The sequence below is a fragment of the Aphidius gifuensis genome, linkage group LG6 (assembly GCF_014905175.1).
Source record: "Aphidius gifuensis isolate YNYX2018 linkage group LG6, ASM1490517v1, whole genome shotgun sequence".
Lineage (NCBI taxonomy): Eukaryota > Metazoa > Arthropoda > Insecta > Hymenoptera > Braconidae > Aphidius > Aphidius gifuensis.
Window position 1 is genome coordinate 7,769,109 of NC_057793.1, and position 14,867 is coordinate 7,783,975.

The following is a 14,867-nucleotide window of genomic DNA, read 5'->3' on the forward strand; positions in this document are numbered from 1 at the left end:
CTTATTTTAATGTTGAAAAATTAAAAACTTTTATTTATTTATTTTGCTATTTATTATCACTATTTACACAAAAAGTATCGTTAAAATTGAATATAAAAGGTTTTATAGACTAGTGACTCAATGCTCGTATTATTTTGATGATTCATTTTAATTTTAAATACCTTATGGATTTTTATATCCACACAAGACATTTTATTTCTAGATGATTTGACCGAGAAATTTGTGTTCAGAACACTTTGACCATGATGTTCAGTCATGATACTCTCGGGATTTTGCTAAATTTAACATTGGTATGCCAAAGCACGTAGATATCTTCTTCACATAAAAAGAGAGTAAAGTGGAAGGTCAAAATTTTTTTTAAAATTTGCTGATATAACCACTTGAATACTTCAAATAAAAAAAACACCCACACAAAATCTTTGACTAGAATTTTAAGAATTTTTTAATATAAAAAAGAAGAATCCAAAACCTACACAAATAAGCTAATTCTTTTCATGATTTTTAGATGATATAATTCAAATTTTAATTAATTTTCAAGAGTATTTTAAATAAGCTTCAGATTTTTCATTAAATAAATACGTCAAATTATTTTGAGATAATTATAAATAGTTTATAAAACATTCTACAACTATACATATATAGTCTTTTGATTTTCTTTTACTTATTTTTTTTTTTTTTCAATAACAAGAAGCCCTCGATTGGAATTTTCAAAACTTTCATTATACCATGAATGTCACTTGAACTGTGAATGCCAAAACTATGAGTTGCCAATAGCGTAACTTTGATATAAAAATATTTCAATTCAAATTTTATTTTTCTCTATGTACATATTTATTTATTAATTCATTTGTTAGTCATATAAAATAGCGTGTGTTTTACCAACGAATTATCTGAACTCATTCAAGGCATTTAAAAGAAGAAAAAAAAAAAAAATTCATTTGAAAAATATGTGTGCTTGCGTGTGATGAACGAATTCGTTATTAGAGCGAAAAACATCATAACCCGGACAATGTTCTGAATAAGTTAAGAGAGAAAGGAAGAGCAACAGAGAAAGAAAAAAAAAAAAAATTATTTTCTAAAATAGAAAATAAAAAAAAAAGAAAAATAAAATAAAGTGAATGTCACTGTGTTTTGGAGTATTCCATCACATTTTGTAAAACTTTCGTAATAAAATTTCAGTGACATTTCGTGATTGCACAGTGTTATAGAAACTAACCGAGTTTTATACAAACTGACAATTACCCTTACCCTGAGAACAAGAGTGTATATATACAAATAATCAAATCAAACATGTGAAAGAAATTTAAAAAAAAATAAGAAAAAGTACATTTATTTAAAACTCAATGAATATATTATCAACAAGCATCAAACAATGAACCCGTTGAACCTCAAAAATTAAATTACTAAAATTCATCTGTTTCTGGTATTATACCGTACACCAACTACCTTGTTAACTATGATTCAATTATTTTCAAACTGAATTGTAGTTAGAAAAATAAAAAATTCTTTTTCCTCTTGTCCATCAAATTTTATTTAACTTTTTTTTTTATGTGTTGTTTGTCGTGATAATCACAGACAATAGGATGGGGCATACGCTTGGATGCTATCAGCTGGTGTTTGCTATCGCGTATAAAAGCTTGTGAAATTTTTTTTAAAAATATATTTTGTATTGTTACCTCCAGCGAGGCTAACGATAATTGGAATTTTCATAGCAAGGTCGACAAATTCTTTGACGTATATATATTATTTATCTTTCACTTTGAATTAAAAAAATTGAAAAAGAAAAAAATAAATTCATTTCTATATTATATTTTTAAATTATATTCATGGATTTTATCAAATCGAGATTATTATCTAATAATTTCAGGGCAATAGATAAATGAAAAAATAATAATTATTATTGTTATGATAAATTAAATGAGATTGTCCTTGATGAAACAATCAAGTGCAATAATAAATGCATGTGAAAAAAAAAAAATAAATAAATAAAATACATTTTTAAATTATTCAAGGTGTTTATTATATATATTTACAATATCGCATTGTATTAGAGGTAAAGAAGCGTAAGTGCCTTTTTTTTTAAATTTAATTTATTTATTGATTTTTTTTTTTTTTTTGAAAAGTAAAAAAATGTTTGTTTAAAAATTATTTTGGCAAATGACTTGTTTAACCCTCTGCAAAATTGTCAGTTATTTAAAATTTATTAATAGCAATAAAGGCGTATGTCACATGTGTCAAAAGTCAATAAAAGTATTATTAACAGTAAAAAGTCGTATGTCCATTGGTCATATGCTTGCTTTTTTTTTGCATGTAAATATAAAAAAAAAATAAAGGTAAAGAAGTGCGCAAGTCCGCATGGAGATACACCTGTTTTACCTCTTTTAATTTTATTTATTGTTTTTTTTTTTTTTTTGTTGTTTAAACAATGTAAAAATACAAAAAAAAATAAATAAACATTGTGGCAAAAGCAAGTTTGTTGATACTTGAAATAGGATTCTATTTTTCTTTTTTTGGCAATGATGATTAATATTTATAATGCATATATCCTCAATAAAATAATAATTCAAACAATAATTTTTACCGGAAGTGACGTGTCCATGAGCCGTGCCGGTTGCTGAATGTACAGCATTTGTAGCAGCATTGGCAACCTGTTTCAGTGCACTTATAACCATCATATTTATAAATTTATTAAACTAATTCAATCAATATATAATTACAATTATTTTCAATCATTAAATATATAAAAACTAATAGGAGTTGCCACACCCCTATATCAATCATAAAATTAAAATAAAAAATCACTGATAATATCCAGATTGTTTTTTTGTAATTATTGTCACCATATCAAGCATCACTTCCGGTATACTTATATATATTTTTCGATCATATGGAATGCCTATTTTGTCATCAATATCAAATCGATATATCCACATTTAAATTCAATCCACAATATCGATAATTAAGTAGCCAATTTTTTAAATAATTTAAATTAACAATAATAATAATAATAATAATAATTAAATTAATTGAACGAGGTGTAACCGTCGGATGTTTAAGTTGGACTACAGTTGCCTGGCGAACGGTGTCTCACTTGGCCCCGGCCCCTGTTATTTCCTCTTTTTTTTCCACCTTCTATACCTCCACCTCCTCTTCCTCCTACACTAGATGGTACTCCTCCTGCTCCTTTTTTTTTTTTTTTTTTAATACTTGTTTTCTCTCTCTTAACTCTTTCCTTTACCTTCTTTGTCTTTATTATTTTTATCCTCCTTCTGTGACCACGAGGAGTTTCACCTTCCATTGGTTTCATGTATATATAAACATACACCAGGTATACACCAACAACAATCTCAACTTACTTTCCAAATTTATTATTTTTTAAATTATTATATTCAACACGAAAAAAAAAATAATTTTTTCTTTATCTTTCTTTCATTATACAATAAATTAATAATTAATTTTTTAAAATTATTTTACGTAATATTTGTTTTAAATTCTTTTATAAATTTCTAAATTATAAATGTTAATATTTGGTTTTTCATTTTTTTTTTTAATTGATAAAATATAATGTATGTTGAGCTAATTTTAATGTAATTTATTTGAAATAAAAATTAATAAACGATTTTAACTTTTAATATTTATAAAATTGATTGATTGAAAATAAATTGATAGATATTGGTTTTGTTGATTAATATATGAAGTATTTATCATAAAGTATATTTTCAAAATAATGAGTATTTAATATTATGATTGATTTTTAAATGTCGAAATAATATAATATTGAATTTTGTTGAGCATTATGAAAAATAGAAGGGAATATTGTGAATGAGGATTCACGCTGTTAGTCTCACAGTTGAGATGTATATTGAAGTTGCTTGTGTTTACAATAAACTCCAGTTAGTTTATGAAGAAAAGTTTTATAGAGTGCAAGAGAGAGGAGAGAGAGAGAGAGAGAGAGGCTGGAGAATATCAAGTTGAAGCCTCAAGAGAATATACAAGTCGTGATATTCGTCGATCTAGGTGCAGCAACTAGCAGTACACAAATGTATGTTTACAAATAAGAGTACCTCAGGGCACATTACTTTGTTGGGTACCCAGAGCAACTATAAGACAAACTAAACTAAAAGTTCAATTTTCGAAATCAGCAAATATATTTTAAATTGAAATATTTTCATTTTTAATATGTAATACTAATTTAAAATTATATATATTTTTACAATTTTACATTTTCAATTGGAACATGGCTTTTTTTGTTTGTTACAATTGTTTTTTTTTTTTAACAACAAAACTGAGGGCTGGCCCATGATGAAATTTTTTTTAAAAAATAGCTGGGAATTTTCTATGTTCACCTGACAAATTTTAGAAATATCTACCAATGCATTTTTATAGAAAAAAATAAAAAACTTTGCTATTATCAATTAAATAATTAATCAACTTTTTGACATTAATTCTAAAAAATAAACTCGTTTTTTATATTAAATTTTTTTCATGCAAAAATAAATCCAATAGCTCATTAAATTCAATTCAAACCATTCTCATATTTTTAATCTTTTATTATATTAAAAATAAAAAACGACAATTAGTTTTGTTTTTTTAAAAAATAAATATAAATTTCAATATATTTTTCTATATTTTTTTATCCAACAAGACTAATTACAATCAGCAAACAACTTGAACAAAAATTAAATAATAAAAATAAAAAAAAAAACAATTTATATTTAATTGAATTTAAACACTCGATATTTTTTGCAATTTTATTTTCATCCTCATTGCAAAAGAAAAACCATTAATAATAATAAAAATTAAAAGATGAAAAAACAAAATGAAAAATCTAATATATATTTTACTAAATGAAATATAAAAATAGACATAAGACTGTCGTATATTTTGAAATTTTATGTGTAATCGTTTCTATATTACTATCGGTGAACTTGCCAGATGGTTTGAGGCGATCTATAGCAGAGATAACGCAGTATATGCACCAAGCAATTTATCGCTTGCACGAGCATCGAGAAAAGCTCACTGCACAAAACACACACATACACACATATATAAACATCATCTGGTGGTGATGATGCTGGGGGCTTTTCTCTTGGCTTTGACAATTGAGTTTTCCTTCAAATATTATTATTATAATAGATACTTTTTTTTTAAATAAATAATTTCATATTGACTTTGAGCTTTTTTTTTCCTCAATTTTTCACATGATGACAAGTGAATTTTAACCACTATTAAATTATTCTACTTGTAAATGCTTGTCGATCGATATAGTAATTTAATTTTATGTAGTTTTTTTATTTTTGAATATTAAATTGTTCAGGATTTGACATAAATTGATGTTATTTTAAAATTTTCATAATAATTATTATTGATGTATTGAAAATATTATGATGATGATATTTGATATGGTAATTTATTAATATTTGAAAATATATTGATTGAATAAATTACATTGTGAGTATTAAATTGTTCATTTGAATGAAATGAATAGCTACTCAAAGAAGCTGCGAATTTAAACGAGCTGTATAATAAAATTCTGGGACTTGTTCACTTGACCTCGCTCTCGTTTCTTTTTAAAAAAATTTTTTTTTTTTATTATTTTTTACCCTTCGGGTGTGTTGGCAGGAGCGTTAAGAATTTTTTTTTCTTTTTTTTAATTTGCTTCAAGATATTGCCAGTAAAATGATGACAAGATAAACTGGTGAAAATATAAAAAAAAATGTCAAACAGATTAAACCAGCAGGGTTGGTGTTTGCAAAATATCTTATGCAAGTTTTATCGTGTCGTTGACACATTATTTTTTTGAATGAGTATATAAGAAATTGTTTAGAAAGAAAAAATTTTTTAAAAAAAGGATAAAAATGGTTGAATGGTATTAATGTCTTTTTGTTGCAAAGGCAAAACCAGGTTGTTGAATAAAAAAAAGAAAAATGAGCCACGCCTCGGGTACTCGTTAGCCCGAATATTGTAACACGTAACTCTTGACTGGTTCTTCTTGATGCAAGTGTTGGTGCTTGTTGGACTCATCAAGTCTTTGTGAAACACAATCATGACAAGGTTCAAGTCATACCGACATAAAACTTTTCAGAGAAATGTAGATAAAAAAAAAACTTCTTTGCGTTTTTTTTTCATATATAATTTGCACAACAAAAATATCAACTAGCAAGTAAAGAAATAAATCAATTACAAGCTTATCAAAATTATTTGAATAAATAAAATAAATAAACATTTAATAAAATACATTTAAAAGATGAAAATATTAATAAAAATTAAATTTGAAATAATAATAACAGCGAGTCATTACAGCACGATGATGAATTAATTAATTTTTAAATAAATTAATTTTCAATTTATCCAAGATATATGGATAATAGTAAATTTGCAAAAAAAAAAAATAAATAAATTTTTAAATGGAATATTTATTTATTTATCGTGCTGATCATACTCTTGTCATAATTATTTTTCGACAAATTTTAAATCATCATAATCATCATTATGTCGACATGTTAAACTATGCTTGTATATTATTTTTATAATTATTCATTTTAATTTTAAATATGGCTTTTTATACCAACACCTGCTAAATGATGTTTATTTTTTTTTTTTCTAGGATGATTTGACCGGAAACTTTGCCTTCATATAATATTTTAAGCACAATATTTACTCGTGATTCTTGTTTTTTTTTTTTTATCAAATAATTGATTAAACACTCTGAAAACTAATCCAAATTCAATAATAAAAAAATATAGATATATATAAAAAAAATAAAACTCTGAAATACGAATTGAACTAATTAAAAGTTGGTTATTAATTCCACAACAATTGAGTCATGTTTTATTTGAAAAAAAAAAAAAAATTCAGTTCATCAGCTGTTTATTGCATAGCCAATATCCATTAATTATTATTATCAAATGAATAATGAAAATATTTTTAATTGATTGATTAACAAGAGCCATATGTATTTATAATAAAAACAAAAAATATATATATTTTTTATTCATTTCCATTAATTAATTAATAAATATACTATTTTAAATAATCATCATTATATCACTGTTATAATTTTAAAGCGTAATATTATAATCGACAAGTATATTGTTCAATTTAAACGAGACTGCATAGTAATTATAACTTCTATGTGAACAATCAAACGTGGTTTTACCGAGTTTCCATACTACCCGAATTCACTAACAAAAAGGATCATCCAATAATCGATAATTAAATATTAAAATCAACGGATTCACAGTGCAATTGTCAAGCACTCAATAGCTTATAGTTTCTGTTTATTACCTCTGCAAGTGGATACATTTTTTTCGTTCATTTATTATATCAACTTTTAACTACATTCAAAAAAATAATAATCATCAATTTGATGGTTTTCTTTTTTTTTCAATGAAAAGTGAAGGATATTCTTGTGGCAAAGTTCCAAATAAAAAATATAAATATATAAACCAAACGATATTCATCATAATAATTCCTTTATCCTCGATAAAATTTATGGAATTTAAACACGTTTAATCACTCAATGACTCAAACCAAAAAGCGTTATTACAATCCACATCACACGATAACTTAACAATCATCATCATCATCCTCATTTACGTTTCAATGAATATAGAATGTGTATCTAACCTTGGTATTGTATTTATATTTTTTACAGAAAATTATTAAAACCATCAAAGTATTTTGAATATCATAAAATTTTTATTAATTGAATATTTTTTTTCTATTTTCATATCAAATAAATATTCAAAAAAATAATTAAATAATAACCACAAAAATATGAACAAATGTTTTGGACAATTCAAATAAAAAAAAAATATATAAAAAATTTGATTGAAAAATTTAAATAAAAATAAAAAAAAAATATATGAGTCTCATATTCGATAGATACAATAAATTGAATTTCCAATATTTCGAAATATTTTTAAACACAAGAAAAAAAAAAAAAACGTGAATAGAATTTTTTTTTTTTTCGTGTGTTAAAAAAGTTGGCAATCATAGTTAAAATTTTATATTTTTTAAATTTTGTTTTGTAGTTTTTGTTCAGGATGTGATGAAGATTAACGTCATGGTATTTTATTTTTTTTTTTTATCATTGGGAAATCAAAATATGTACTAGTTTACAATTGGCTTGTAGAGATAGTTGATGTGAATTATTATTATATTTTTTTAAAAATGTATTGTGGAATGTGACGGTTAGAGCAAGAGCAGTCAAGAGAGTTATGTGAGTAGGTAACCTTGGTTTGTTGACTGGGTTGACTTGGTGCCACAAGCATACTATTTCAAAGCTTGTTATACAAACATCACAGGACTTAAATGTTTGTTTGTATATATTTTATTTGTGTTTAATTTGAGTACACATTGAATAACATCTGTCAAAGCATCATAAACTTGTATAACATTTATTTAAAAACTTAATTTTCATTTGACAAATGTTCTGCAACTTGTATTTAATGCAAATAGCTTTAATATTTGTTTCAAGTATTATTTAAATTTGTTATTTTATAACAATATACATTTGATCCATTTTATACTAAAAATTTCTTGTTCATTCATCAAGCAAAAAAAAAAAAAAAATACCAAAATTCAGCAAAGTGTTTTTAAAAACAAAGAAAAAAAAGAAAAATAATTTAATTTAATTTCTAAAACGTTCAGTATAATTATACTTGAGTGCTGTTAGAATATTAGAAGCATAATTTTTTTAAAAATTCAATCTAAAAATATGATTTTCTAATCATCAGGACCTCTAGCCAATTTTTGTCATTTTTTTTTTTCAAGAGTTTTACTTACTCTCCATTAGGACATCCACAAAAGTGAATTTTTTCTATCGATTTTTCGTCTTGTCCTAATATAAAAAGGACAAACATCATCGGTCTTCCGGACATTTGATTGGTCATTGTTTTTTTCTAACTTACTCTCATACAAATTTCTTTCTGTTTGTCTTTTTCTATTATTTTTTTATTTATTTCGTTAGCAACGAAAAAACAACAAAAAAAAGCGAGTAAACAAAATTTTGTGTGAATTATGTGTTTTTTATGTGTGAAGAAATAAATTTGAAAGAAAATTTTTTTTTTATTTTCTACATTTTTTTAAAAAATTAGTATATTAATAGCTAGCACAACTTTCTCAATAATTATGGGATCTTGATGCAATTAGGCTTAAAATTTTGTGCGAATTATGTGTTTTTTATGTGTGAAGAAATAAATTTGAAAGAAAATTTTTTTTTTATTTTTTACATTTTTTTAAATATTTTAGATATTAATCTAGCACAACTTTCTCAATAATCATCGGATCTCGATGCATTGGAAAATTTTGAATTATGTATTTTGTTGTGAAAGAATAAATTTGAAAGAAAATTTTTTTTATTTTTATACGGTAGATTTTTTAAAATTGAAATATAAGCTAGAACAACTTTTTAATAATCATCGGATACTCCTGCAATTGACATTTTGTGCGAATTATGTGATTTTATGTGTGAAAATAAATTTGAAAAGAAAAATTTTTTTATTTTTTAATATTTCTATATTTTTAAAATTGACATATTAAGCTAGCAAACTTTTTTAATAATCATCGGATCTAGATGCAATTGGAGCTTAAAATTTTGTGCGAATTATGTGTTTTTATGTGTGAAGAAATAATTTGGAAGAAAATTTTTTATTTTTACATTTTTAAAAATTCAAATATTAAAATAGCAACTTTCTCAATTCATCGGATCTGCAAAAAGGAGAATTGGGCTTAAAATTTTGTTGCCGAATTATGGACGGTTTATGTTCTGAAAAAGGAGAAAAGGAAAAAATTTTTTAGTTGCCGAATTTTCTAGATTTTTAAAAATTGACATATTAAACTAGCACAACTTTTTAATAATCATCGGATCTGCAATGGAAAAAGGAAAATTTTGTTGCCGACTTGATGGACGGTAGAGGTGTGAAGAAATAAATTTGAAAGAAAATTTTTTTAATATTTTTAATATTTTTTTTAAAATTGAAAAATTAAGCTAGCACAACTTTTCAATAATTGTTATCGGATCTTAATGCAATTGGAAGGCAAAATTTTTATTAATATTATTTGTTTTTATGTGTGAAGAAATATATCAAAAACAAAATTTTTTTAAATATTTTTATATATTTTTTAAAATTGACATAAAGTAGCACAACTTTTTCAGTAAAAATTCAATCTTGATGTTATTAGACGCTAAAACGTACGTGTGAATTATGTTGATTTATGTTAAATAAATAAATTTAAAAAATTTTCGTCTAATTTATTCATTCTTTTTTTATGATAATACTTCTGTTTTTAAAATCAATGAACAATGTTACCTTTTGAAGGTGATATATGAGTAAAGGCGCGTAGCTATCGATTTTTCATCTTGTATATTTAAAAAACATGAAATAATTTATTGCTATTATTTGCTAATTGTATAATTACATAAAATTATTTTTAAAAAATAAAAGCACATATAAAAATATTTCATTTTTTTAGTTTTTAAATTAGTATTATATAACTCCTCAATTATTTTGTTTATATTTATCCAAAAAAAAATGATAAAAAGGTTTTCGTTTTTCATAATTTTTTGAATGAAATAATTGTTAGAAAAAAGAGATAAAATAAATGAAAACTTTTAGTTAATAAAACGACATTATATAAAGCTTTTGTAAACTTTTGTTTTAATTATAGATTAAAATTATAAAATAATAATAATTAATAAAAATTTAATATGAGTTTTGTTTAAGTAATTTTTGTCATTGTCAAGAGGTAGTATGTAATAAATTTTTGATAGTTGGTAAATGTTTGAAATTGCAACTTTGCTGAATTAAATAGAAACGTATTGAAACGTTGAAAATTCATTGGAGTAAGTTTAAAGTCTTTAATTCAAGTTTTAAGGCAGGTGGCTATTCAGCAATTTTATACAACGCCTTTAACTACTTTGAGTCTATATATATTTTTGGTCATGACAAATAGATTGACTGCTACTTCAAAACTTTAAAACTTTTTTTATTTTAAAAGTTCAAAATCATTGAAATATAACTGCAATGAAAAACATTCACCCAACAGTTAAATACTCTCTTAAAGTTTTTCATTTTATTCTCGTTTAAAAAATATGAAACATTTAAAATATTATATATCAATGGTATATATTACACTTGAATTATTTTGTCAATTTTATTTCTCAAATGTTTTTTTAAAAAATTATAACCCAAGTATTTTGAGAATTTAATTATTTTAAATTGTTCTGGAAAATTTATTGCGAGCTTTTTTTTTTTCATAAAAAGTTGAGATATTATTTAGCAATGTGTATGGAAGCATAAAAAAATTTATCAAGTACAAAGTGAGTTTATATCTAAAATTCCACTAAATTTTAAAAGCAATTTATATTTATATTTTTTATTTGAATTTATTTTAAATAGTTATATGTAAGAATGAAACGAAACCAAGTTACTTTATTGAAATAAATTTAAAAAAACAATAAATTAATAATAATATTTATAAATTATACCATAAAATTAACAAAATTTATTTTTATTTTTAATTAAAAATAATGTGAAGTGCAAAATAATTACTGGAGAAATATTTTAACCACTGTAGAAATTAAGTTAATTCAAAAAAATACTTAAAATGTTTCGAAAATTTTAATATAAATAATTTTAAATCAAAAGAAAATTAAGGAAAACTCGAGAATAAATTTATTTAAATAACTAACTAACAAAATTGACATTTTTAAATTATAATAAATTAAATTTTTATTATTTTTTCAAGTATCAATTTCAACTGATACACTTCTTGATTAATTTCCGAGAGCATTTGAGTATTCTAAATATTTAAAACGACGATATTAAATAACCGCCGAGATAATCAATCCAGGAAATTGAGAAAATATAATCCTTAATCGTTTGAATATATACATTAAAAATAAATACAACGACCTATAATTATTACATAGGTATTAAATTGACAACCCTCTATGTAAAAGATAAAATAAATCGAAAAAAAAAAAACTCAAACTAAAGGATATATATTCTTCAATCAAATAAATAAAATTGGCTAAATGAGGAAGTTGAAAATACAAAATAAAAAAAAGAGTAAATAAATAGAGATAAATAGTGTATAAAAAAAAAAAAAAAAAAATCAGGCAAGTTCATTGTGAAAAAGTGTGGGTTGACTTTGAGTAGTAGATGCATCAAGTTTTAACGAGGTCTAGAGCCGAATGAAGATGGAGTTAAAAATGTGGACGTATATGGTTGTGAAGAAGGTACTTTGGGGATACAAAGTGAGTTCACCAACTACCCTTCATGGAAATAGACATTTAAATATATAAAATTCTATCATCTACTTATTTAACAATACACTTTATGTACACAGTTGATTAAATAAACTATTCATATTTTTTAAAAATGAAAAAAACTGCTGATAAAGATTTTATAACAATGAAATGAGAAGAAAAAAAAAATCTACCAATAAATAGTTTGAAAATTCATGTAAAAGAAAATTAAAAGTATTGAAAATTTTATTTATAAATTAAATTAATAATTGCTGAGCAAGTTCAAATAACAAACAGTGTTACTAATTTATGTTTTACTCAATATAAAGTTGGAGGGATTTTATAAGTAACTTTGAATACCAAAACATGCTATACTATTATCAATGAAGTTTGTAAATTATACAATCATGTTGGAAATTCATGTTCTGTTGAATTTGTAATGACACGCCTTGAACAGATTTTAGAATGAAATTTGAATTATCGTATGCGGAGGTTGGACCAGGACAAGATTAAAATTTTTATCGAAATTTAATTTTATTTGACAAAAGAAAATTCGAAAAAATGTCAAATTTAATATTTTGTTAATTAAATACTAAATTGTTTTCCAATTAATAGAAATTTTAAAATAAAAATTTTTCCGTTTATTATTTTTAAAAATAAAAATCAAAAAGAAAAATAAATCGAAATTTTTTTTTTTTTTTCAAATATTTATTTTACATTTTTATATTAAATTTATATTTCAACATTTTTCAATAATTAAATTTTAATATTTAAACTAAATGTTAGATTAAGAAATTTGGAAAAAAAAACATTTAAATATTTAAAGTGTTAAAATTTAACGCTTGAAAAATTTTGTAAAAATGAACATTTAAAATGTAAAATCAATATTAAAGATAAATGTTGATTTTACATGTAAAAAAAAAAAAAAAATTGAGTCACTATTTTTTATAATTTTTTTCCGACTATATCTGCTATATTGAGGCAATTTTTTCTCAATGAAATATTCAACCAATCAGCTGGATTTTTTCATAAAAATAATAAATGTAATTTAAAAATAAAAATTTGAAATCAATGAATATGATTACTTTGATATAAAATATCGAGATGAATATATATCATTTGTAAAATTGGAAATTATTTTCGTTTGTATGAACAAAAAATATATGATAATACTCCGATATTCTTGGTAAATCATTTTTCTAGTTTTCAGAAGATAAGAAACCGCAAGAAAATCCACGGATATTACTATTCAATCAAATTCACAATGTGGATATCTCGAAAATTGAATTGGAATAATTTTAAGTTAAAAAAGTATGTAAGATTTTTTTTTTTAAGCTTTTTTCTTTTAATCATTTCAATATAAAATTATCATATATTATTGATCTATTTTTTTCTCTCAATTTCTCTTTGATAAATAATATATTATTAAAAATTAAACTGGCAAAAATTTTAAGAGTATTATTTAAAATTTTGTTAATATATTTAAACTATTCATTTTTATTTAAAAAAAAATTTATTTATTTTACTTTAAGAGTTTCTTTATAAAAATAATTTATCGCATTAACATTGTATATTCACTTTGATATTGGATGAGCTTATTCAATTGAAAAAAAAAAAAATGTTTTTTTCTTTTTTATAAATTTCAATTCAATATTATTTTTTTAAGATAGATTGAAGACACATCAATGAAAATCTCTGATTTTTCAATGGGCCACTATCTCTGACGACAAAAAATAACAGAATTTTGTGAAGAAAGGAATGGAAAAATAAAAAAATTGCACGAAAATACGAGAAAAAAAAAAAAAAAAAAGATGGGACAATTGAGGGGATTTTCGTTGAGCCCAGAAAAAGCTTCCCGATTGGATTTTTCTAGTGATTACTTTTGGTCTGAATTGAGTTGAATAGAATTCTCTAACTTTATTTTTTATTTTTTTATTTTTTTTCACTCAATGTATATTAAATATCTTTTATTTTTATCTAAAATCATCTTGAAATTTAATCGGCCAAGATGAAGTTTTTTCTTTTATTTTTTTTTTTCATTCAAACTTTTTATTATTTTGATATAAAAGTTATAGATTATATTAGCATAATTTATATTGTATCTATTCATTCGTATGTATTTACTATACGTAACGTGTTTTTCAATAGACCAATGGAAACTTTTCGAATTACAACTACTTTAATTTTTATATATCTCTTGAAAAGAAAATTTATTTAGTTTCTGTTTTACTTTTATATACTCGCATGGCGACAAAATATTACATCATACAGATAAAAAATAGATAAATAAAAAAAATTACTATTTATTTATTTATTTTATTCAACTGTAAAACTTTGTATTTACAAAAAGGGAATACTTGAATTATTGAAAATTTTTTATTATCCAATTTTAACGATACTTTTTGTGTAAATAGTGATAATAAATAGCAAAATAAATAAATAAAAGTTTTTAATTTTTCAACGTTAAAATAAGTAATAATAATAATTTCAATAGCTTTTTAAAAAAAAAAACTAGGTCGCAATGTTAATATTGATTTTTCAATTTATACATAAAAAAATTATGAGTTGTTGAAAATTTAAAACATTTATTTGACCCAATAGACAGATATTA

The 14,867-nt window shown here is 22.9% G+C and overlaps 1 protein-coding gene across 4 annotated transcripts in view; it reads right to left on the reverse strand.

The window, feature by feature from the left end:
• Positions 1–14,867, reverse strand: part of LOC122859265 (tyrosine-protein kinase Btk29A) — a 37,670-nt gene that overhangs the window by 12,693 nt on the left and 10,110 nt on the right. Inside the window, exon 1 of one of the 4 annotated variants that reach the window (XM_044162705.1) lies at positions 2,582–3,066. The exons of the other annotated variants lie outside the window; for them this stretch is intronic. Coding sequence (XP_044018640.1) covers positions 2,582–2,675 — 94 coding nt within the window. The 5' untranslated portion in view covers positions 2,676–3,066. Of the gene's footprint in view, positions 1–2,581; positions 3,067–14,867 lie in introns of those variants that run through there. 4 annotated transcript variants of the gene reach the window in all.